This window comes from Sorghum bicolor, chromosome 2, assembly GCF_000003195.3.
Source record: "Sorghum bicolor cultivar BTx623 chromosome 2, Sorghum_bicolor_NCBIv3, whole genome shotgun sequence".
NCBI classification, from domain to species: Eukaryota; Viridiplantae; Streptophyta; class Magnoliopsida; order Poales; family Poaceae; genus Sorghum; species Sorghum bicolor.
The window spans coordinates 56,420,171-56,445,916 of record NC_012871.2 but is presented as its reverse complement, the minus strand read 5'-3'; the positions used below and the strand labels follow the sequence as shown (position 1 = coordinate 56,445,916).

At 42.7% G+C, this 25,746-nt stretch overlaps 4 protein-coding genes across 8 annotated transcripts; 2 read left to right on the top strand and 2 right to left on the bottom strand.

The window, feature by feature from the left end:
- LOC8055585 lies at positions 9,383-10,356 on the bottom strand. The gene is made up of 2 exons (XM_002460078.2): positions 10,258-10,356; positions 9,383-10,140 (listed from the first exon to the last, which is right to left on the bottom strand). The coding sequence occupies exon 2, from the start codon at positions 10,051-10,053 to the stop codon at positions 9,418-9,420; it is 636 nt and encodes a 211-aa protein (XP_002460123.2). The 5' UTR covers positions 10,054-10,140; positions 10,258-10,356; the 3' UTR covers positions 9,383-9,417.
- LOC110432732 lies at positions 12,342-13,464 on the bottom strand. Its single transcript, XM_021453521.1, has 4 exons — positions 13,451-13,464; positions 13,076-13,147; positions 12,644-12,813; positions 12,342-12,535 (listed from the first exon to the last, which is right to left on the bottom strand). The coding sequence occupies exons 1-4, from the start codon at positions 13,462-13,464 to the stop codon at positions 12,438-12,440; spliced, it is 354 nt and encodes a 117-aa protein (XP_021309196.1). The 3' UTR covers positions 12,342-12,437.
- On the top strand, positions 14,658-17,323 carry LOC110432227. Of its 5 annotated transcripts, none has more exons than XR_002449633.1 (4): positions 14,658-14,995; positions 15,073-15,241; positions 15,871-15,955; positions 16,464-17,323. XR_002449633.1 is itself a non-coding variant. In XM_021452226.1 (4 exons), exons 1-3 carry the CDS (start codon positions 14,830-14,832, stop codon positions 15,872-15,874), a joined length of 339 nt encoding a protein of 112 aa, XP_021307901.1. In that variant the 5' UTR covers positions 14,658-14,829; the 3' UTR covers positions 15,875-15,919; positions 16,464-17,323. The 5 variants fall into 5 exon arrangements, 3 of the variants coding, with proteins under 3 accessions (XP_021307901.1, XP_021307900.1, XP_021307899.1); XR_002449634.1 differs by having other exon boundaries at positions 15,871-16,773; positions 16,894-17,323; XM_021452226.1 differs by having other exon boundaries at positions 15,871-15,919.
- On the top strand, positions 18,701-20,140 carry LOC110432202. The gene is made up of 4 exons (XM_021452174.1): positions 18,701-18,829; positions 18,947-19,202; positions 19,323-19,635; positions 20,029-20,140. The coding sequence occupies exons 1-4, from the start codon at positions 18,721-18,723 to the stop codon at positions 20,062-20,064; spliced, it is 714 nt and encodes a 237-aa protein (XP_021307849.1). The 5' UTR covers positions 18,701-18,720; the 3' UTR covers positions 20,065-20,140.

The window sequence follows — 25,746 nt, the reverse complement described above, 5'->3', positions numbered from 1 at the left end:
TCTTGGGGATGCCTCTCAAGGGTGGTGGCAGCCTCTATTTATAGAGGAGGGAGAGAGGATGCCACGTCAGCGATCCGTGTGCTCCATTCCTCTTCATCCTAGGATGAACCAACCTTACAACCACCTTAGGTGGACGATTGTGGTAAAACTGTCATATGGGAAGCATGGCCAAGTTGGTGGGGAGCCAACCGACTTGGAATCCCACAAAGTGGGGGTCAGCTGACCCCCTCACTCAGAGGTGGGCCCATCCTGAGCTTCAAGAAGGTGTCCTCAACTGTCATGTGAAGTGGCTCTGACAGTTGGAAACATTTTGTCACGTTGCTTGCTTCCATGTGGGCCCATGGATCCATGTGAAATGATCTTACACCGTTGAATGGAAATACACTTTGATCTGAGGGTGGAAATGGACTCCAGGGGTCATCACATGGATCATGCCTGAAGCTCAGCTCAGGTTCGGCCCACCTCTTGGGGGTCCTCCTGAGCTTTGTTTTGTGTATTTCTAAAATCACAAGCTAAGAGTACAAGTGAAACTAATTATTGATAAAATATACTCATGCTGCTTATTCTTTCTTGAAACTGAGGCATGTTGATGGTGTTTTGAGTGTGAATTTCTATGGTATATTCACCATCAACAACGTCCCTACCTCGGTGTTAGGAAATAGAGTGTGCAACACTTTGACATTGGAAGTACTTGAGTCCACCTCATAGAGCTCCTCGTAAGCCTTCTTTCTCGACGCGCTTGGAGTGGAAATTCCATTGGTCAAGCCTGTGCACTACATGATGAGCATGTCACATCGCTTGGAAGCAGGCACTCGAGAGAGGCCCTAAGCAGCCAAGTGCTTGCTCCACGGCGGGAGGACCGACAAACCAACCGACTATTGGCTACACGGGAGCAAGCAACGACCATGTTTTTCCTACTGTTGGTACAAAAAATTGTTTCCTATACAACACAGCTGATGGCTCTCAGAGGGTGTGTAGAAGTTAGAGTTCTGGACCTTCCGAGTCTCAATGTATGAGCTTGGCTTGGTGATTTAAAACCACAGTGTGCCAGTCAATTTGACCTGAAAGAAAGACAAATATTAAGTAATGGAACTTGCCAATTGCTGTCAGACAGTTCCAGAATATGTGGCTTGAAATTGCCGTTGATCAAAGAAAATTGACTAAAAAGTCAATTCCTAACGATAATGTAATAAAGAGTTATGACACTTGCCAACTGGCAGTGGCGGAGCTAGAGCAAATATGAAGGAGGTGCGCTTGCCTTGTGGGTGCGTAGGATTTTTCCATGTGGGTGCAAATATGGTAAAAATTTGATCATAATCACTATTTTTTGATATTTTTGTGGGTGCGCCCGCACCCACAATCCTCTATATAGATCCGCCCATGCCAACTGGATCGATTATTTAGTGAATACATCGTTCATATATAAAAGATAGCTTACGTATGCTTGTGCTTTTATTCATTAAATAAATAATAACTCAAAAAACTGGTCTAAAGGCCTACGGTTTTAATAAGTTACTTTCATAAGTATATTAAATTTACATTCATCTGGTCTAATGGCTAGCGGGCTTCAATAAATTCAACACAAATTACTAGTCTATTTAATTTGATAATTGGACTCACACGTGTGCACTATTCATGAAAGCTTAACTGGATCGACTATTTAGTCGATACAGGGTCCATGAAGTACGAGATCTATCTACTTAGTTATAATTAAGTTTCATTTAGTTACCAAGCTTAATTATAATTGAATAAAATATCTCGAACGCACAAGATGTAACAACCAAGATTAATAGATCAGTTAGCTTAGATCTAAATAATTGTCTAATTATTTAACACTTGTTCAATAAGCCTATTATTAAATTCGTTAAGATTCAAACTAATCTGTTTAATCTTGATTGGACAGAATATTGTTGTAATGAATAAAACATTAAACTCAAACAACATTGATAACTTATTGAATCTATCAAATTGTCAATTTAATAGAGACGATAACTAGCTGAAATCGATTCTTTGTAAGATACTAAACTAATGCAGCCTTACAAATACGATTTAAACTGACAACTAGTCCAATTCAAGCTTAACACGAGTTCGAATGATACGGCTGCGATAAACCCGATATGAACTGTGACAATACTTACAAGAAAACTAAAGGTTGAAATCAACCGATGCATTTCAATTTGTCGAAGATCTTGTCGAAATCTACTCTTACTCCTACTCCTAAGGTGTGGCCTGAGCCAAAATTTTCTTATATTGAATTGTGTATATTTTTATAGGATCGGGTCTCTAATATTTATAGCCTGAAAAACGAATCATGTCCTATTATTACACGACTACTCAAAGAAGGTAACTTGGACTCCAATTCCTTCTCGCAACAAGACCCGTTACGTTTCCTCGCGTCCAGCCTAAACTCAATACGCCTTGATTGACTATCTTCATCCAAGCTTCTATTTAGTTAATCCGTTACTCCTTCCTTCCACAAGATGGACCCACATGCAAATCCTGTCTTATCAAAATTTGGGATTAACACCTACTTCGGAGTTACAATTCACCAAAAAACATATAATACTGCAAAAAATATACGATACTACTAGTGCCCGGACGTCCGGCACCAGCAACACATCCGAACGCCGAACCCCCACCCACGCCACACGGAGAAAAAGAAAAAAAAGGAAACCATATTTGTCTCTAACCAACTCGCCCCTGCCCTACTCGACCCACGCGGAAGACCACCCTTTGTCCACTCCTTCCCAACCAACTCGTCCCATGCCACACTCACCCCACACGGAGGACCGCCCTTTGTCCGCTCCCCGCATAAGTAGCCTGTCCCCACCCCAACGAGCATAGGATCTGCCTCGCCCCTTGCCTTGCCTGCCCCTAGCAGATCTATCTGTCGCTAACTCGTCCTCACATCCTGCCCTCATACACTTAACGCTGCAACAGAATACACATGATAGTGCAACAACACTAGACATACTGCTACAACAAATATGATGAAGTAGCTAAAACACCATAAACATATTATTACAACAAACACCGAATAACTACTGCAACAGCATGCAACACAACAACTACAACATACAGATTGAAGTATTAAATGGAGCAACTGAAACACCATGAATATAGTATTACAAACAATAACGAACGGCTGCTGCAACAACATGTAACAACTAATACAACAATATAGATTGAAGCATTGGATAGAGAAACCGAAACATCGACATAGTATTACAACAACACCGAATAACTGTTGCAACAACATGCAACAACTAATACAACAATGCAGATTGAAGCATTGGATGGAGTAACTGAAACACCATAGATATAGTACTACAACAACACTGAACAACTACTATAAAACATGAAACAAACTACTACAACATACAGATTGGAGCAACTGAAACACACCTCAAAACATAGTACTGCAACAACGACTAAGACCTACTGCAACGTCTAGAGAGAAACATTGCAACAATGACGAGATCTGAACCCGAGAGCTCGCTGAAACCCTATCTTACTGCAACATCACCTGAAAACATACTATAAATAACCAGAGAATACCACTGCAACACGCACGAGCACTGAATCCTAAGAGCTCGCCGGAACCCTATCATACTGCAACATCACCTGAAAACATACTGTAAACAACAGAGAATACCATTGCAACACGCACGAGCACTGAACCCTAAGAGCTCACTAAAACCCTAGCCACCACAACATCCCATAGATCTAGACCCAGAGGAAGAGGAGGAGGAGGAGGAGGAGGAGCAAGAGCTAGAGGTGGAGAAGCAGAGGAGGCCTCAGATCCAGATCCATAAGAGAAGGGAGGGGAAAAGGAGAGAGCCTCAGATCTAAATCCCTCTTCCCCTACCTCATTGAAGCCGCGCCATCGTCTTCGTCTCCAGATGCATGGAGGCCGCGAAAGCGAGGGAGAGAGAGCAGGAAGGAAGAGAGGCGCGCCGCTCACTGGAAGGTGCCACCGTCGTGTTCCACTCCGGTGGCATATTGGGCGCGTGGGGGTCGCAGCGGTGAGGGAAAGGGGAAAGGAGGGAGGAGCGGCTCGACTGTGGCACGGCAGAAAGTGCAAGTGTGTGGTGCGAGCGGCAGGAGCGATAGCGAGATGAGAGAAAAGAGTGGAGATAGAAATGAGGAGTGGATAAGAAGACGTGGACAAACAGCGAAATGAGTAGATAGTAGCGTTCGACCGTCCGGACGTTTTATATATATATCATTACCAAAAATTATATCCTTATCAAGTTGTAGCCACTTTGTCGCATCTCCATTTAATGTGGTAAGTTTTTTTTTTAATTCACGTGTGCGTTCAGTCTCCCGTCGTCGATGTAGCTGAGTCGGCGGCGACTCCGATCCTGCCGTGTTTGCTGGAGAGATACAAACTGATGATCGACTATAATTAATATACCGGGCGTCCGGGAGTCCAAGTATAACAAGACACGTGTACGTACTGTGTACGGTCCGGACCCGGCGTGCGAGTCCGTATCGGACTATACTATAGAGCAAGAAAATCGCGTATATATTTGTACGCGTGTGGGGGGGCACCGTGGCTGGAATCACACATCTCCGTGTTCGTCTGTGCACATCACCTAATATAAACAACGGCGCCGTACGTGGTGGATCCATCGATTGTAAAGTAAGAGAACGAAGCTAATTAATTAGCATGGCGGAAACCGGCGACTGTATGACGACATGGAAGCTGATGAAGGAGACCATCTGCAAGAACAAGCCATCTGCGTGGTGTGCATGGAGCCCATGGAATGGGTGGCGGTGTCCCCGTGTGGCCACCGGGAGGTCTGCGTCCGGTGCGCTGCCAGCATCCGCTTCTTCCACAACGACCTCCGGTGCTGCATCTGCCGGTCACACTGCTCCACCGTCGTCGTCACCAAGGCTAGCAGCATCAGAGCTAGCGGCCAACGAGACTTCCCCTTCCTTTGGCCGCCGCCGCCGGCGTTTGCTAGCGAGGTTCTGGTGGGTCACTACTTCTGGTACCACCGCGGCATGAGAGCATACTTTGACGACTTGTTTCAGTATAAAGAGATGAAGGAGGTCTGCTCAACGACGACGACGACGACGACGACGACGACGACGCCGCCGCCGCCGAGCTCAGAAGAATCATCAAGAGCAGCAGGTGCAAGTCGTTATCCCGATGTGAGTCTCAACGTATCTGTATCTCAACGTCGCCGAGCAGCAGAAGCTCCCGTGGAGTTGGAGGAGCCATCCTCATCAGACGATGGGGTAAGTAATCTATCGGCCGGGTATATAGGCGATACCGCATACACACTACTTTTAGTCAATATATCCATATATATACATATAGTACGTAACCATCTCCACATAATCTACTCTAAGTTTATATACTATATTGTTACTTAGGTTCTAATAACCTTATATTATTGTTGCAGGGGACATTCTTGGTTTTTATGGCTCTTTCTGTCGCTACTAACGATTGGAGGGTTCCTTATGCTAGCCGAGCACCCATACCCGGATGTACTCATCGTACTGCTAGTATGTGTCCTCTTTTCAGCATTCACAGCTTGCACGGTTTATGCATGGCGCAAATTCAGCAACAACTCTCTTCAATGGAGACGATGAATTGATTTACCAGCTTACATTATTTCGATCGGTTGCCAAGACTTTCGACGCGTCTTTCTACATACTTGTACGATTAAGGCCTACAAATTTTGCTGCCAACAGCTGTGCCTTTAGGGCCTCATCTCTCATGATTAGCATTTTTCTTCTAGGATCAGTAGTTCCTACTGCATTTGTAATTTAGTCTGTAATTAGTAGGGGTGTTGTGGCCTCCAAAAGTTGCGAGGCCACAAAAACTTGTAAATAGCTCTTGTAACTATTACTCTCTACTCTTATCAATTAAAGCCGGCAACGGACTTTTCGAAAAAAAGGATTATGAGTATTTGGGACTGCTCCACTCCAGTTTTTGCAGCTCTACTACACGAACTCCACCATATAGAGCAGCTCCATCATGGAGTTTGTGGAGCAGGAGGTACTGTTTGGCATGTAGCTCTGCTCCAACTCTAGGAATAGGTTGTTTCTATGCAAATAGTCCATTATGCCCTTGATTGAAATTGCTTTTGATATTTTCTTACCAAAATAGAAATCAAATGATGAAACACTAACGGAGGCCATAATTAAAGTACAAATAATTAATAGGAGCGGTGTGCACAAGAAGAAATGAGGTCGCGGCGTCGGGAAGGGAAGTGTTTACGAGAACTAATCTGTGATTAATGAGTGGCAAGATAGATAATTAACTCACAACTCTATGTGGAAATATCAAACTCCAAAAACTGGAGCAGGAAAAACATAGAGCTAGCCTCTAGTTTCATCTTTTTTGTGGAGCGGAGTTCGTAAAGCTAGACGTGTTTGGCAATACGAAGCTGGAGCGGAGCTGGAAAAATTGGAGCGGAACTGTCCCAAACATATCTCTTTTGGTATTTTTTTAGCAAGCTAAAACAATTTTCTTTACACTTATTTAGAGGTGGCCTTCAAACATTATATTGTTGTGTTGCAACACTTAAAGCTGCTCTTTTTTACACAATTACTCCTCCATATTTTCTCATGCATGTCGTGATGTGCGTTCGGTTCATACACACCAAGGTTGTTTCGGTCTTCATAGATACATAAATTATTGGCACCAAAGCTGAAGAATAGTTAATCGTCTATTTTGTTGTGTTTTTCTTACTACTCCAACTGCTGCTTACTGAAATGAACGACCACTGCTACATGTTCAGGCATTTGCACCGGTTAGGAAGGGCATGTTGCCCCGGTTCCCAAGCTGGTGCTTCCCTTTCGGGACTACAGGCCTACCCTTTAGTCCCGGTTCAGGGCACCGGGGTTAAAGGTTGCTGCCAGGGCTGCCACGCAGCAGTACCCTTTAACAACAGTTAGTATAACTAATCGGTGTTAAAAGGGTTTCTTTTTTTATTTTCAATTCATTTATTCGTTTATGTTTATTGTTTATATAATAATAATAATAATAATAGGTTTGTCAATACGTATTTTATGCTTATATATATGCATAAATATTATTGTAGGCTTAGCTTTATAATTAAACTTTGCCTAAAATAAAACGAATAGGCCACATTAATAATTAAATAAATGGATATGTAACAAGCTTTATATATAATTTTATAAGTATAACATTCCTAACATATATATATATATATATATACACACACACACATAAAGTTTTCTTCTCCGAATCTCTAGAGCCGATACAAATGATCATCGTTGTTTGGAATAAGAGTTTCGTTGCCGTTGAAGTGAAACTCGCCGTTTAGATTGATCATTTGATCGCGGAGGAATCCTGCTATCGTCTCTTGAATAGCTTTGATATGGTCTTTTTGCATGACCTTTTCCCTCAACCATTTCGTCTTCAATTTAAAATAAAAGGATATTAGTTATCTAAGTTATTCAATATAATTCAGGAGATAATGAAAAGAGACATGTAATGTACTCTGAGGATCTCTTTGGGTGTTTGATTGACGTATATCATCAAGAATTTGCAGACATAATATCCACAAAGGTTGTTCCCCCTTCTTGTCTTAAACACCATTGTACGATATATAAAAAAGATTCACGACCACGACAATAAAAAAGTTAAAAGTTAGTGAAAGTTTACTAGCTAGTACAACTTATCTATGGATGGAGTATATCAAGCGGCGCTCTACAACCAATAAGATGTTCAGGGTCAATAAATTTTTCTCAAACCCTACACACCCATTGTGGATCGTCAATTAATAATTCCAGAGTCATATCATGATATTCTTCTAGCTGAGATCGACATTACGTACCTTTGAACAATGTTTACCATTTCTTGGTAATTTTCTTGCGGTTTTCACAGTGAGTCATAGATTACCAAACGGTTGTTGAGAATTTCAATAACCATGAGTATCCAGTGAAAGTTGTTTATATAGTCAGACCTATAAAGGTATTAGGAGGTGTGTCCTCCTCCGCCTCACCGCACCAAAGGAGGTGCAACTCCTAAAAATGTATTAGGAGAAAAAAAGTTATTTCTAAGAATTTTTAATAATGCACTCCTAAAATAGAAGACAACTTTACATCAGAAATCCTATACTATTTTTTAATTATTGTAACCACTTTTATATATTATTTCTTTCCTCGTACATTTACATCAGAAACTCTTTTCTACTATCTATTCTTTCCCACACTCTTTTACTTTTAGAATACGATGGCGAAAGAGCGTTTTTACGCATGATGCAGCCTATTTGCCAGTTGCCAATAGATGGCGAAGGGATATAGGATACTCTTGGAGATGAGTTTTTCTCTTTTTCCCAAAAAAAATATGAATGAGGAAGGGATATGGAGTACTCTTGGATATGCTCTGAGGCATAGCCGAGCAGGGCGATCGAGGCGTTGGGGAAGGAAAATTTTTTGCATTTTAAGATTTGGGGATTGGGATTCGATTGCCTGTCATCCATCCTCAACATGCTGCGTCGTTGCAGTGTTGACATCGCGCATTGAAGCCTGAGATGGGGCGCGTTGAAGACTGGAAGTTGATACAAATCATTGTGGCCATAGGATTAGGTTTGAAGCATTTGAGGAGTGGTTTTTAGCCCTTGATTTTAATCTCTACTATAATTTATCAATCAAACTATACTGGTTCATCCAAGATTGCGTCTCCCGCTAAGGGATCTGACCACTCAGTAATTGGTTTGGTACACAATGGTCGGACTCCGATGGGGGTGTAATTGGTTTGGTGCACAATGATCGGACTCTGTCAGCAATCTTGGATGAACCTAGTATAGTTTGATTGGTCCATATATTAGAGATTGTCAACGCAAAAGGAAAAATCAAGGAAAAACAAGAAGTGTTGTACTCCTTTTGTCCCTAAAAGCTTTAACTCCTAGCCAAGGGGTTCACGGCGCAATGGCAAAGGTCATTGGTTGGGAGGCTCCCACCCAGGGTTCAAATCCTGGGTGTGGCACTTTATTTTGGATTTATTTCAGGATTTTCCGGCGCTATGCATTAGATTTATTTCAGGATTTTCCGGCGCTATGCATTAAGTGGTTGCGTGCGTGTTGAGTGTCTGAGTTGTACTGTGTAATCTAATCTGTGCGAGTCAATCTTTTCTAAATTTAACTAACTTTATAGAAAAGGACATCAATATCTATAATATAAAATAAGTATCTTATAAAAATATATTCTATAATAAATCTAATAGTATTAATTTAGTAATATAAATCTTAGCGTTTTTTTCTACAAATTTGGTCAAAATTGTAAAAGTTTGACTTAGGACAACTCTAGAAGTTGCAGCTTTTAGGGACAGAGGGAGTATTATAAATAACTTGATATAATAACAGCGGTGCTTATTCTATATATATATATGGTAAATACCTCACCATTACAATAACGGTACACAGCTACATTTCATGATCGATCTGCATCTGACTCAGGAGTACACATCCTAGAATGGAAGTATGACCATGCCGCCGCTAAGACGCCAGACACAATTACAACTGCAACTCTAAGAAGCCAATCCTTAAGGTATTGCATGACCAAAGGAATGCTACCGGCTGCCCCCACAAAAGCCGTCAATGCTAGATATGGCACGAAACACGTTGGATCCGTGTTTGGGTCTTGAAGTGCACGATGACGTGTGTTGTTGCCTGCACCTGCTGGCAACGGCAAAGGCAACGGCAACGGCAACGGCAAAGGCTTGGAACACATGTTCCTCACGGCCTCATAGAGTGCTCGATCGTCAAAGTACGCTGCCATGCCGCCATGGTAGTACCAGCGATGCGTAGTGCCCGCTAGCCTTACACCACCGAACGCCGGTGATGTCTCCGAGAAGACGGATGATTGGCGGCCGCCGTCGTCGACGACGACAACAAGTTGCGGCGGCCTGCTGTTAGTGTTAGCTCTTGTAACGACCACGGTGGCACACAAGGCTCGGCAGATGCAGCACCGGCGGTCATCTTGGAAGAAACGCATGCGGACGCCGCAGTAGAGGCAGACCTCTCGGTGTCCGCACGCGCCGACGATCACCCACTCCGGGGGTTCCATGCACACGGCGCAGCAGGAGCTGCTGGCTCCATCATCTTCGTCGTCGATGCGGATGGCAACATGGTTGGTCGTTGTCACAGCCTCCGCCTGCGCCATTTTTTTTATATTAATGTAAAAATAACTACAGGTCGGCGGAGGTACTAGTAGCTTCGATCCAAAAACGACTTGTCTATCAGTTTTTTGTTATTATATATAGCCGCATACGACGAACTTGTGGTGGACGGTGGACGCGGGCTCGGACTTCGACTTCGACTTCGCTTCGACTCGGACCTGAGCGGGGCTTCGACTCGGATCGGCGCCGCAACCTCCCTACAGTGTGGACTCGGACTCGGAGAGGCGACGCCTATGCTGCTGGAGCTGGACGCGTCCTACCGCGCGTGGCCCGGCCAGACACCAGGGTGATCAACATCATCTGAAATGCATCTCAGCAGTCAGCACCTATTGAGTTCTTGGCGAAACACCACTGTACACACAAGTATTGAGTTTTCCAAATTCACCAAGCACCCAAGATAACAAGAGAATAGAAAGAAACCTTTGCATCGTGGATAGTCCAACAACCAGTGAGCTTCACACCACCTGAAGACCAGCATTTCTGAATAGCTTAAACCATACCTCCCAAGCAAAAACACAGTTAAGTGCTGAGCTATTTCTCCATCATGATCAAAGAGCAGGCAGCATTCCGGGTGTGAGGGCCACGACACGCCAGCCAATAAGCTGTCTAACAACAGCTTGTAACAGGCAACGTAAAAATAAGCTGCACCACAAAGGCACCCAGACACAGTGAGTCTAAATGTATTGTTCATCGAGCCAGAGAACAAACCCTTCAATTGCATCTCATAGGTACTGAACCAGCAATGCAGTAGAATGACTACCTTGGATGTCCAACGGCAAGACTGTAAAGCTTGTGCTGCAGATTGCTGCTTGAGAGATCTTTGGAGTACCATTGCACTTTGCATGTAACAGTTATTGATTCTCCATGGAACCATCGTTCTGCCAAAATTGGGGTGGTGAATCCATTACTACCATAAGCTATTGACATCATGAATAGAGCCGTTGCCCGTTGGTGCTAGCTTGGAGCTTTGGACAGGAAGCAACAGAGTCTTTTGCAGTCATAGCCACCACATATACAATGCAGAATGCACAACCTAGCATCTTGAGGTTGTGGATTCTGAAAGCCCAAGTTCAATTGGTCGAAGCGAGGCAGCTATTCATTCATTTATTCTCTTCCTTTCCAAAGGTCAAGCTCGTCTTCCCTTTATCTCTTATCAATGGCTTGAATGACCATTTCACAATAGATGGAGATGGCACTGAGAACATGTACTCACTAGCCGTCTACATGGAGCTAAAAGAGCCATCTTCAATCCAGCATTTTATCAGCGATCTTGTTGATTGCAGGAACAAGTCAACGTTAGTTAACTTCCTAACCAAGAGTTGGGACCCAAGGGAATTTCTCCACAGAACAAGGCAGAGAGGTTTGAGTGGCAGGAGCTCATCTTCTTCACAACTGATAGGTGTCTGCACAACACCTCTGTAAGCTGGCCTTCAGCCCTAAAACATTCCCAAAGAGGCAAAGAGAACCAGCATCTCCATAAGTTGCAACCCTATGCGGTTGGTTGAGGAAGAGGACAACATCATCTGCATACCAGCCAAACTCAGTTTCCCAGAAGGCTGCAACAAACCTTACCCACAGACGCTGTTGATAAGTGCATTGAAGATATCCATCCCAAGAATGAAGAGCGTATAGGCAGGGGGGCTTGCTGTTGCCCTCAGCAGTGTTTGACAGTCTCACAAGGTTCTCCATTCAGCAAGATCCAAGTGGTTGCAGTAGATAACAGACTGCACCTAGTCTGACCAACCCAAGGTGAGGTAAGCCTCCAAGAGTTTATTGTCTGGGCCATTGTGCCTAGGTTTTTTTTTTTTTTGCTGGTTCTCCTCAAAATAAACAAGGTGGCTGTAAGGTTTTTGGGCCCAGTTTCCCTATAAACCGGGTCAATTCTTTTCTTCTTAAGTGAATTTTCGAAGAGGTTTCTTCAACAAAAAAAGGTCAAGAACCAAGTCGAATGCTTCGGAGATATCTAACTTCAACTGTAGACATGGCTCCTGTCAGTGAAGAGGTTTTGCGGTTTGTTTATGCAACACAGGGAGGGTCTAGACAATAAGCCATGATCTTTGCAACTAGCTGTGCAAAGCAACAGATAAGTCTTTTTGGCGGTAGTCTTTTGCTTGTATGGAATCAACTTTTTTTTGGTATGACTGTGATGAGCAAAGACATGAATAACAGGATATAGCTGTATTGTATCCATATCCATAGTTGAACAATCTTAAATCTTTAGTGAAACAACCCTCTTTGGAGACAGCAAAGTTTGTTGGCAACTGAACATGAGCTACCTCTGCACAGCACTATCACAGATTTGAGTGAAGAGATTTGAGCTACCTCTGCACAGCACTGTCACACATTTCACTGAACAGATTTGAGCTACCTCTGCGTGCAAAACAAATTTGAGTGAACAGATGTATAGGGACGGGGAACAGGAGTCAGGTATATACAGATGAAGAATTCATAGGGAAATGCAAATGTAGAATTGCTTACCAGCAAAGGAGGTATCAAACTTTTGTTGACAGAGAATGCACACAGAAGTTGTACCATTGATGATCTCCATTTTCCGAGAAATAGTGTTGTCCAGATCAGAATACTCCTTGGCAGTGGTGCCCAAAGTAAATACCTCCCAGAACCCAGGAAATGGTTTACAGACGTGTTTGCTGTTAGAGACAATAAATTATTTTAAACACTACACCAAAGATTCCTGGATCATCTACTTGTAGCACTGACATAGCACAGATATCTCAGCGTACACGTGATTGCCCTAAATAGCATAACATAACATTGATATGGCAAATTGGCAAAACAGAAGGTAGATGACAATGATGAAAGAAGCAACATGCAGCTCTCCTGCAGGTTCCGGAAACAAAGAAAGAAAACAACATGCACTTCAGTCAGCACAATGTCAACATGGAGAGGTACCTGGTCAATTCTGGTACCAAAATAGTCCCACATGTGTGACAACCTAGCGAAAAGAAGCCATTAAGCCTGTTCCTGCAAACCAAAATCATTCTTTATAATGACATCACTGAGCAAACTCTTGAAAAACAAAGTAAAGCGTAACACACTAATCACAACAGTAAACATTAAAAACAGCAAAACATATTACCAAAATTAGGTGAGAGTAAGCAGCATTGTATAGACATCCAAAAAAGGAATAAATGGATAAGAAAAAGAAATATATGAACATGGGCAGGCTGCTGACTTATCAAGTCTCAGTGTATATACATATTCGCATCAATGGGCGCTACAACATTGGAGTAAAGTGAAAACTTCTTGACAACCAATAGCACTCACCTCCTCTCAAACATGCACACATTTTTGAAGATATTGCGTACGATCAAGCAAAAATATATTTGAATCCTAGTAAAATGTTGTCAAATTCTAGTAAAATCCTAACAAAATGCTATCAAAATTAACTCAGATGCCAACTATAATTCAACATATATTTGAATCCACTCAAAATTTGATAACAGTGCAGTCCAAATAGTCATAGCAGGTTCATATTTGCAAATTCATTTAAAAACAGGGGCAATGATGCAAGGGCGAAAGTGTATTTTCAGTCTTAACTTAACACCATTACAAACCATAGAAGGAGTAGGGGCATGTCGTTGCTTCAGGTTTGAAAAATAGGGGCAATCTTGCAAAGTGGAAAAAAAGAGGGGAAATGAGTAGTTGGAGATCAAAACAGGGGCATCCATGCAATTGCCCCTACTACATAACATGCTTAGTCTCAAACAGAATAGAATCATCTATTTAAAACTATGGGACATCGATATTTGCATCACTGAGTTACAAAGCTACCTGTACCCTATATGTGCACTATCACAGTATTTTCTTTTTGGCAATAATATCTTCAAATGAAATATGCATCCATAGCGCTCAATCAACACTAACATGGCAACAGGGCAGCAGTGAAAGCACATTAAGAAATGATAACTATAGTTGTGTTAGGTTGTAACGCAGAGCCTGCTGAAAACAACAGACAACTAAACATCAATAACAAAAGCTTATATGCAACTATGCGAGAAAGGAAATGCAGCATAGAGCAGTGATGAAACATAAATATCAAGTATTCAGTAAGGAATTCAGTGACCTGATAAGAATTCAGGAGAGTGAGTTCAGGCAGAAGGAGTTCTTTAAGCAGCATTTGCACATGAAAAGAAGGTTGAGACTTGGGAGAAAGGTGCCTGCAGTGAGCTTGATGACTGGAATAGACAGTATTAGATGCAGGCAAATGGGCTGCACATGAATTTGGCTGATTCATTCAGAAATCAGAATACATCTCGTGTTCTGCGAAGGCATATCAAAACATATTACACATGGCAGCATGAATACTAGATGCAGGTAAAATAATTGTGTTGTACTTAATTGTGTATTGAAACAAAAAAAAAAAAGAAAAGAAGAACATGGAAGCATGCTAGTGACCAGACATAAGGCGACTTGACCAACAGATTTAAAGACAAGCAGCACAGATTTTAATAACAACTTGTCACAGTAAGGCTCCCTTTGGCAGCAGCGAATCCCGGAGGGATCCCGGCTTTTTCTCCGGGAGAGAATCCCGCGCGGCTATTTTCCACGAACCACGACATGCGTCCATTTGGAAGACCGCCACCCAGGTCTCTCGGCCCCACAGGAGCAGGGTTTTCACAGGGAATCAAGCCTGGCTTGCAGACATGGGGCGTCATTCCCCGTCTGTTTCCCTCGACTCAACTCCCCTCCGTCGCGTCCCCTCCGCCTCGCCTCAACTCTCCTCCATTGCCGCCGCTCGGCCCTCACCTCGACTTCTCCTCCATCGCCGCCACCGTGCAACACCAGCACCACCGTCTCCTGACTCTACAGGTGAGCTCGCTTCCATCTGTATCTCTCTGTACCGCATCTAGGGTTTCCTGATTCGATCATCACCATGTTTCTTGTAGATGTTGGGGCTGCGGACGGCAGCATCTTCCTCCCCACTCTGCCCCGTGCATCCGCTCCGCGTCTCTGCCCCCATTCTATTCCGCAATCCATCCTCACCGCTGCCCGCTTTTCCTCGACGCTGACCAACGCCGATCCGATCCCCGGGGCGTACACGCACGGCATGGCACGGTGAGCACCCTCCCCCTGCCCTCGATCCCCCCGCTGCTGGTACTAGGCTTCAGTTCGAGGGAGGTAGCCGTCCGCCGCACTAGGCCTTTGCTTGTCCCGACCAGAACTGCAGGCGACTCGCGATTGGGGTCGGCTCGCCGGCGGATTGCTGGTTTCGTCGCGTGAGGCCTTAGTGTACAGCATCTCCTTTCTAATCTGCACAAACTTGAGGCCGAGCTCTGTGCTGGAAACATACGCTTTCACCAAGTCATCGGACAGCTTGTTGAGCACAAGACCGAGGAGCCAGCTCGCCGACCCAAGAGCAGTCTCCATCTTTCCTCCGGCCGCAGGGAAGATGACTCTGAATTTGCAAGTAACTAGAGATTTTTGGTAGCAAGTTTAGTTATGGTTCTAATGTCGAGTTTGACTCTGAATTGCTCAATGCTGGAGCATGAAGTCCCATGGCAAAATTTCATCCAAAAAAGTTCATATGCTTACTCTGAAGTTTGCGCGGCTCCATAGTAGTCCTTTGACTCTGAAGTTTATTTATAGCAAGTTTATTTCTGCTTACTGTATACACTATATAGTTCATATGCTTTGATTTCTTTAATTTTTAACACTTGCTTTTTTTTAATCGTCGTCTGCTGCAGGTAGTTGACATCTCAGTCCATCTTCACCAGGCCAGGCTGCCATCGTCCGGTCCTCAGTCCTCATTGCCTTTCTTGCTTTCTAAGAGTAGTCTCCCTGCCTCGCATTGCTTGATCTAAAATATAAACATGCAATCCTATGTTTCTAGCACTAACTGGTTCTGGTAGATCCAGTTTACTGGTTCATGAATGCACTTGTTGATATGAATTGGTAGCATGAACTGGTTCTGGTAGATCCAATTTTTAACACATGCTAGAAGTTTTTCTGCACAATTGCACTTGGAAGCATTAGCCATAGGTTGATAGTTTTCTGACAGGTGAAGTCTGTTGTGTCAGTTTCCTTTTTTAATTTTTGACTTTGGTTCGAGGGTTGCTGACTTTGTTTCAGTGTGTGGATTAAAATGCCTATTAGTCACTACTTGCTGCTGTCCACAAAACACTGCACATGTTTTGTGATTTAGGATAGGCCTCATTAGATCTTGATTGGAAAATTAAATACAGTAGCAGCTAACCTAAAATATACAGTTCATTGTAATTCATGCAGCCAAAGAGGTAAATTACCAACTCATCCTGATTTATCTATTGCAAAAGTGCAGAATACTTGGTGGAAGCCGTGCATGATTTGAGATGAGTGAGGTGATACTTCAGTGCTTATATTCTTCTTTCCTTTGTCTTTAGAATCCAGTAGTCCTTTCGTAGCTGTATTATCACACCTGTTATTGCAGCAGGGTGAATAACTAACACTTTATCTTTAGTTTGGACTGTGCAATGATAGCACTGCATGACGTTATTCCTTTTTTCCTCATTTATTGTGCCATGTCTGCTGCTCATGTTTGTTTTAAGAACAATTTCAATCAGAAGCAATCGTCAATCCTAACCCAATCTTCTAGTTTATCTATATTTTTGGTAGGTACCGCAATCTGTCCTATGCTTCATCCATTTTTTTTTTCCAGTCATGCCCATGCTGCAATGTATGCCTAACTAACGAATTAATATTGTTCCTCCATTATGTCATTTTTCTTTCAGATGTTGATATGCTTAGAACTCCCTGTTTGTGTGACATACCATTCTTTTGCCATGAGGATATAAGACTGCCATGTTTAAGTGGCTTAGAGAGCTTCAGCTGTGAAGGTGCCTGATCGAAGTCCCTCGAAGAAAAACCGCACTATGAGAAACCAGCACGGTTATCAGATTTTGGGGTGTATTAAACAGATTATTTCAACCACTGTGCCAAGAAGAACCCAAGCATTACCGGTTCCCAGGAGAAGAATTTTTCATTTTTTTGTATATATGTTCATAGACTAGGTCATTATAACCCGGTTTATATCTATCTATTGTATGTAAAGGATGGAGAACCATCTGTTTCAATGCTATCGCTAGATTTTAGATGATAATTATTAGACATGATTTCATATTTGAAATATCATTTTTGTATAGAGAGACCTATTCCTGAGTTTTTTCACGGTTTTGTGGTTTCAACGTTAATCTATGGTAGCTTCCTTAAATTCTGATTTTTTTTATGATTTGTTTAATATATTATTTTAAAATTCGTCGATAGTGATAAGAGCAACACCAGAAAATCAAACTGACAAACAACTCTCGCAAGTCCTCAATTGGCTGCCAAACAGCCGCAGGAAAACTCACCCCCGCAGGTTATCCTCCCCGTGGTGGTGGCGGGAATCAAAAATCCAAAAATTTCCACGCGCGTGGCTATATTCCCTGGGCTACTTTGCCCCCGCTGCCAAAGTAAGCCTAAGGAGAAAGATAACCCCATTCATTCCTATCCGGGCTATCGCCATTCCCCAGCACCCAACAACAGAAAGAAGCCCATTCCCCATTCGTCCCACAAAACTGTACTCCATTTCACAACCACTTGTGTGGACCCCGCTGAGCAGTGAGGATATAAAAGACGTAATCATCCATCTCGATCTCGCGTATCAGGAGTTTAACTTTTCTCGACGGCGGAGACGACGGGAGGGGGAGGGGGAGGGGGAGGGGAGGGGAAGGAAGGGGGAGGGAAGAACCGGCCGACAAGGGAAGCAGGCGACCTGGAGGCGTGGCGGACCGAATCGAGACAGCAGAAGCTGCGCTGCTTCGTCCACCGGAAAGCGGACCCCGAGAGCTCAGGAACAAGCAGATGCGGCCAACACCGAAACGAGATCCTCTTGCTTGCGCTACGGGCGGCGGCTCGTTGAGGAACGCTCGTGGTTTCTCCGGCGGCACTCCGACGACCAATTCTGCACCTATCCATACCCATCGACCATCCTACGAGTCCCTCCCTTTTCTGCCCCACTCAGGTATCTAAGCGTCGACATCGCTCTCCCTGTCTTTCATGTCAATCGACGATTCCAGATCGAAATCAAATATTTCTCTGCACGCAATGCAGGCGAGGATGCATCCATCATCAAGTGGTGCTACAGCCTGCAGCGGCCACGCACAAGCATTGCAGGATCGAGCACGACACCTGCAAATCAGCCTCTGGTGGTGCAGCATGCATCAGACGAAAGCGCTGCGGGAAGCACTGCACCTTCCCAGCAGCAGCAGCAGCTGGAGGACGACGGCGCGGCTAAGGCTGACCAGCGTCCAGCAGACATGGATCCTGCATTCCATGTCCAAGGTGAGCACCCATCAGCTACAGGTTGCTTACCACACGCGCAGTACTCCAGAGGTGGCCGCATCCTCAGCAGAGGCTTTGAGAAGTGTGCAAACACACATTTCAAAGCAGTTTCGCATTGAGATGTGTGTTTGCACACTTCTCAAAGCGAATCCAATGGGTGAGAAAGTGAGGGCACATGCCCTCAAGGGCAAAATAAACTTTACCCAAGAGAGGAGGCCCAAGTACCACGGAGGGAAATGCTTGCGCGTGCATGGCAACTGTTAAAGAGCCTCGTGTATTACTTCGTCTGTGGTCCGTCGGCTGATCATCAGCACGAGCCTGACGCGAGACTAATGTACCCCTATGGTAAGTGTGGTAATTAGCTCAGTTTAGAGTGTCGTTGTTTCATACCTCAGTTAATTTCATCCTTGTATATTCTTGATTGTGATCGCTATGTGTCATTGCACTGCATTTCCTTTGTAGACGGTTATGATGTTGAGGCTGCGCACCACATAATACAAAACCAAGCAGTTCCGCCGGCCGCTGAGCTAAGAAGAAGAAACCTTAACCCATTCTCTGTCAGCAGTGTCGTGGTACAGACTGATCAGGAGAAACAAAGACGGCAAGCGGTTAACGATTGGATGAAACAAGTTGGAGATGCTCTTGCTGTCCCTCAATCACTCACTCGTTTAGCCTATTTCGCTGAAATTACTCTATGGACAACACTCCTCCTGCACAGGTGCGGAGTATATATATGTTATATGCATTGCGTCATATCCTCCTGTTGCTATCTTTAGAAATGCTGGGCTACTGTGCTTTTGGCATTACAGCTATTATTAATAATCTAGGCATCATGCAGGCCTTTATGCCCCACAAGTCTTGCTCCGACTCGAGAACTGGTTGCCAAGGTCATCGAGATGATCTTAGGATTCCTGGCAGTTTCCTATACTCACTGTTGCATTGTGTCCCACCACTCAGTGACCACAACCGCATTGCATATATCCAAGAGGTCAGAGCGTGCAATGGCGAACATGTTTGCCATTATGACATGCGGATGGATGATATGTTACACGTTTAACATATCAGCGTCACTTTATCATAACTGGATATGGGCTATCACTGTACCCTTTGTTCTGACCAATATAAACAACACTCGTATCTACGGTTACAAGGTACCTCTCTCTCTCTCTCTCTCTCTCTTATATATATATATATATATATATATGCGCTATTCTACACCCTTAGAATACTATGTGTGTGTATATGGCCATCTTGATTATTTACGATGTGTATTTTGACTTACGATGAAGTGAATACATATTTACAATATATGTGTTACTAAAATTCATGATGATATTTATTGTAATGTTAGTAAATAGGAGGAGTTCCAATAATCTTGTAAATTATTAGTAGTCAATTATGGTAACTCAAAATGGTCATGGAATATGTTACTATGTAGCTGGCTATAGAGAAGTTGCATTCAATATGAACATGTATATTATTATGCTTTCAATACTTAACAATTTCTTTTAACTAAAATTATTCAATGTCAATTAATTTTGCAGGGTGTGATGACAGAGGCCAGAATTCTTCATATTTAAGCATTTTGTATCTTAGCCTCATGGCTTTTGGATATATTTACATATTAGCATGCAGGATTTTATGAACAGAACATGCAAGACGTTACATTGAACTTTTAGATAAAAGAAATTTGCAAATGCTTTGTTTGTGGCTACTGTGGGTCGTGGATAGAGACACTAGTACAGAGAGATACTATACTGGCGGTTCGCAACCCCTTTGTACAGGCGGATTGACGAACTGCCAGTGGCTATAGGCCTGTGAAAATAAAAGTTTCCACAGGCGGTTAACTGAGAACCGCCTGTACAAACAGATTTCTACAGGCGGTTCAGTTATGATATCCGCATGTGGAAATCAATTTCTACAGGGTAGAAATTGGATTCTACAGGCGGTTCTCATAACAAAACCGCCCGTGGTAAGATTTTCCAATTTAACCCTATTTTCCAGCAAACCCTATTTTTAATATATATATATATATATATTATATACATTAATATTGAAACTATGTTAGGCTACAAGATTCAACCAATGCAACATGCAATATATTTATATATACCATTACTTTGTACATAAAATTATATTAATTACAAACATCACACATCATTGTTTTTTGTTTACAGACATATGATCGAGATAGCTTTAACCTACTAATATCTCTTAGCGCTATAAACTCAGGCTTTGCTAGGACGCTGGTCGGGTCGTGATATTTCCCTTCGGTGGGAATAGCTTCTCTCAAGAGAAAAGTGCAGAGGTCCTCAACTATGTTATATAGAACAGCTTGAGTCACGCTCTTCGCCTTTTCCAACTCATGTTGCTGCAGAGGAAGTTAGAAACATCATAAATTTATAGTTCATATAACACATGCTTAGCAACAAAAAATGACACAAATAATATAAACGACTATTAGAGCAATACCTTAGAAGGGTTAGAGCAATACCTTAGAAGGGGTTAGGTGATGGTGGTGAAGCCTGGGGTTTAGGTGATGGTGGGGGAGTGGGTTTTGACGGTGGCGGGGATGGTGGTTGAGGCATTATTGGTGATGGTGGTGGTGCGGATTGTGGATGCAAGATTGGAGAGGTTGGTGGAGTGGGAAGAGATGTGGGATGGGACGACTCCTGAGTCTGCGGCACTTCTCGGGGTGATGGTTCTGGTACCTGAGACAGCAGGACGTCCCGTCGAGGCCAAAGAATAAAATTCTTGATAGCTTGTCCCAGTTTCTCAATGCCCTCGGGACTGGGAATGTCTAGCATGTCGTCCTCATATCCTTGGACAACTGTCAACACTTCCACCCTGCAGTAGTCCTCAGGGATCTCACTACCATGGAATTGACGCCCCGGGATCGCAAGTCCTGTGGCTACTTCCCTTGTACAATTATTGTTAAAACCATACCTTATGACTAGGGAGCAAGGCACAGGACTATCGATCTCATCAACTGGATAGCGGACCTTGTCTCCGGTAGAGGCAATACTACTCGGGACGACCGGAGCTTGTTCTGTTGTTGTCGGGGCCACGACTAGCTGCATTTGAGGAGGCTGCTGGCCACTTAATTGGCTAGACATTGCGGTCGCCAATCGCTGCATCAACTCAGGAGGAGGATTGGAGAGGATTTTAGACATCACCTCTTCGACTTCTCTCTTAGCCTCCTCCTTAAAATAATTAGACATTTCTGCCTTGTAGCGATCCCGTTTCCTATACATTGCTTCCCACTCTAGTCCGAATCCTTCTTTCCATCCTTCTTTTGATGAGATGCCTCGTACATGACCAGGATGCTCTGGGTTACCTAGAGCAACAGTAAGGACATCTTTCTCCCTTTGGAGCTTAAATTCGCCCGCTTTCTGCTTAGCTGCCACAGCAAAAATATTCTTCGCTGCCTCTTCGACCATTGGGTCAGAAAATGATAAGCCAGACTTGGCTTCCTTTGCCGGTACACGAGCACGAATCCACCTCGAGCCCCTGCGACCAAGTTGGTCAGGAAGCGCTGGCAGACCCTTAGCCCTCTGCACTTCATCCTCTTGCTCCCATTGGGCAAGCTTGCGCTGGTAACCACCTGTGCCTAGGTGATGGTGGTACTTGTTCCTTTTTGCAAGCTTGGATTTAGATTCGCTCAAAGCTTTGAACTCCTCGGTACTCCTCTACTCTAAAAACACCGCCCATTGACCAACAATGATTTTATACCTTTTTGTCGGGTCCAACCCTTTCTTTGCCCACTTAGAATTCAACTCGGACTTGTAATTCCTAAACATGATTCCCCACTGCTTCAATGTGTACTCCTTTACTAGGTCTTCTGAACCCCGAGGTAAAACAAACCTTGTAAGCAGCTTGTCCCACATTCTTGTGATTTCATTTTGGTCCACTTTTGCCCACTCCCTGACTGTGATGTCAAGATGGTCCCTAACTAAGAATCCAAGTGCGTTACGCCACTTAGGTAAGGCCTCTGGAGGAGCTAGGGGTTGTCCTGTCGGGCTCACATCTGTAATTCTAAATGTGACTTTTGGAAACTGATTCAATCCTCTGTCACCTCGTTTCCTTTTCCTATCATCAGTCTTCTCGGTGGTCTTCTCGGTGGTTGTCTCCGTCGTCGGTTCGGGTGCACCTTCATGTGTGAATTCTTCCTGGGATAGGATCTCTTTCAGCTCATGAAACTGAGATAACACCTCCTGTTCATGTTAAAAGTTAAACACATAAATCATTCTTGTACATATACTGAGGGACATAAAAGTTAGAAAGATTTAATTATGGATGAGTAATTCATCACCTCATCTACTTCTGTAATGTAATCAGGGTCACGTTCTAATTCACGACGAGTGTTCCTCTCTATGCGAGGATCTGGAATGTCGCTAGGGGAGGTCTCGTACGAAGGACTTGATTCACGTTCTTTTGCATTCTCTCTGTGGTCCGACCCTTGCGCTTGCTCGGTGCTGTGTGATACGTGCACCTTCTCTGTGTGGTCCGAACCTTTTGCCGGTGCTTGGTCGATGCGGTCAGACCCTGACACTTGGTTTGGGGTTGGAGAAGCCATCGTGATAATCTATTCAAATAATTACTTAGCATATGCATCATGCATTATAAATAGTTTCATTATAAAGAAAGAAATAATAATTACTTAGACACTTAAACTAAAAGCAAATATTAATTGTTTATTATTTTTATACGTACATATATATATATAATTGCATTGTAAATAATTGCATTATAAAAAATAAATAATAACTACTTAGCATATGCATAATGTATATAAGAAAAATAAGACATCATACACATTTAACAATTATTTAGGACAATTAATAATTATTTAGGACAATTAATAATTAATAATACTTCATATACATTTAATTAGAATAATTAATAATTATTTAGGACAATGAATAATTAATAATTATTTAGGACAATTAATAATTAATAATACATCATATACATTTATTTAGAACAATTAATAATTATTTAGGACAATTAATATTTATAAGAAAAATAAAACATCAAATAGATTTATTTAAGACCATTAATAATTAATAATTATTTAGGACAATGAATAATTAATAATTATTTAGGACAATTAATATTTAATAATACATCATATACATTTACTTAGAATAATTAATAATTATTTAGGACAATTAATAATTAATAATACATCATATACATTTATTTAGAACAATTAATAATTATTTAGGACAATTAGTTTTTATAAGAAAAATAAAACATCAAATAAATTTATTTAAGACCATTAATAATTAATAATTATTTAGGACAATGAATAATTAATAATTATTTAGGACAATTAATATTTAATAATACATCACATACATTTATTTAGAATACATCATATACATTTAATAATACATCATTAATAATACATTTATACATCATATGAGAAAAATAAAAAATAAAAAAAACCTAAACTGGCCGCTGGTGGGCCGGCCCAGCTGGGCAGGCGGCCCACCGGCCCCTGCCCCTCCCCCTCCCTCTCTCCCTCGCCCTCTCCACCGGCCGCAACGCCGCCGCCGCCGCCTCGGGTGAGCACCACCCACGAGGCGGCCCCGACGCTGCTGCCCCGGTCGCCTCGCTCGACACCCTCCGCCTCCCTACGCCCCGCCTCGACCCCGCCTCTCTGCGTGCGGACGCACTGGCCATCGCCTCCGGCAAGCTGCGGCTGCCGTGCTCTCTGCCTCCGCCATCGAGCTGCGGCCGCCGCGCTCGCTGCCTCCCGCATCAGCCTCCACGCGCGCGCAGCCGCACCCGCCCCTCGCGCAACAGCAAAGGAGTGACGCCGGCGAGCTTACCTCGACTCGTGGCGGAGGAGAAGGGCGGCGGTGAGAAATTTTGGCAGCCTGCCGGCGTCACTTTGAATAGAACTGGCGCCTTCGAGACTTAGAAATTTTCGGGACTCGTCGCGACCTATATAAGGGCGGCATTTCTACAGGCGGTTGGCATTGACCACCGCCTGTAGAAAGCATTTCTACAGGCGGTGGTCAATGCCAACCGCCTGTAGAAATAGTTTTCTACAGGCGGGTGGTATTGACCACCGCCTGTACAAAACATTTTGTAATATTTTTTATTATTATTGTTTTCTATATTTTTGGTAACTATTTTTTATTACATATTGATATTATAATATAATATTTAAACATTATTGTTTCTATATTCTATATTTGTAACATAATTATATTGTTTATATATTAATTGTATAATGATATTATAATATAATTATATTGTTTCACACCTATATATTAATTTTATATTATTTTAAATTTCAAATGCATATTGCATATTGTATGAAAGGTAGAGCTTGATGAGCTCTAACTCCTCTGTATCTAAAACTTTTTCATTTGAGGACTTTTAGTGCCTAGTTTGACCTAGTCAAATTTTGAAATTTCAGATTTCCACAGCTACACACACGTTTTCGAAACCCGAGACGTCCCCAACTCGAAAAGTCATGAATACAAAGTTTGTTCCACTCATCAAGATATACATTTCATACATAGGACATTTTTGCATTTGACAAAGCGTTTCAAAAGTGTAGTTCTAAATCCACAAGTCTCACATATAGTTTCATAAAGTTTGTGTCACATTCAACACTTTGTGACTAGAGTTTACCAATCCTTTCCCATATGCCAAAATATCCTATGTATGGAATGTGTATCTTGAGGAGCTCTAACACCCATGTATTCAAAAGTTTTTCATTTGAGGTCATTTAGTGCCTAGTTTGACCTAGTTTGACCAAGTCAAATCTTGGAATTTTTCTGAAAAGTCACTTTGACCGGACCCTTGGTAGCCTCAGATACAAAAGTCATGAATACAAAGTTTGTCCAGCTCATCAAGATACACATTGTGTGTAAGGGTCAACTTTTCATCTGAGAGAGTTTGGACCACTCAAATTTTGAAATTTCAAATTTCCACAACTACACACACGTTTTCGAAACCCGAGATGTCCCCAACTCGAAAAGTCATGAATACAAAGTTTGTTCCACTCATCAAGATATACATTTCATAAATAGGAAATTTTTGCATTTGACAAAGCGTTTACATGATACAATCTAGGCCGCTACTATTCTTCCTTGTCCATCAGGGCGCACCCATGGCAAAGAACTCTGTGGGATGCTTCGCTCAATATTTTTTATCTTCATAGGATGGTCCACAAAGAGAGACATATCACTGAACTGGTTAAAATCCTCCAGATCTGATACACCGTCAACTCCAACTGCTTG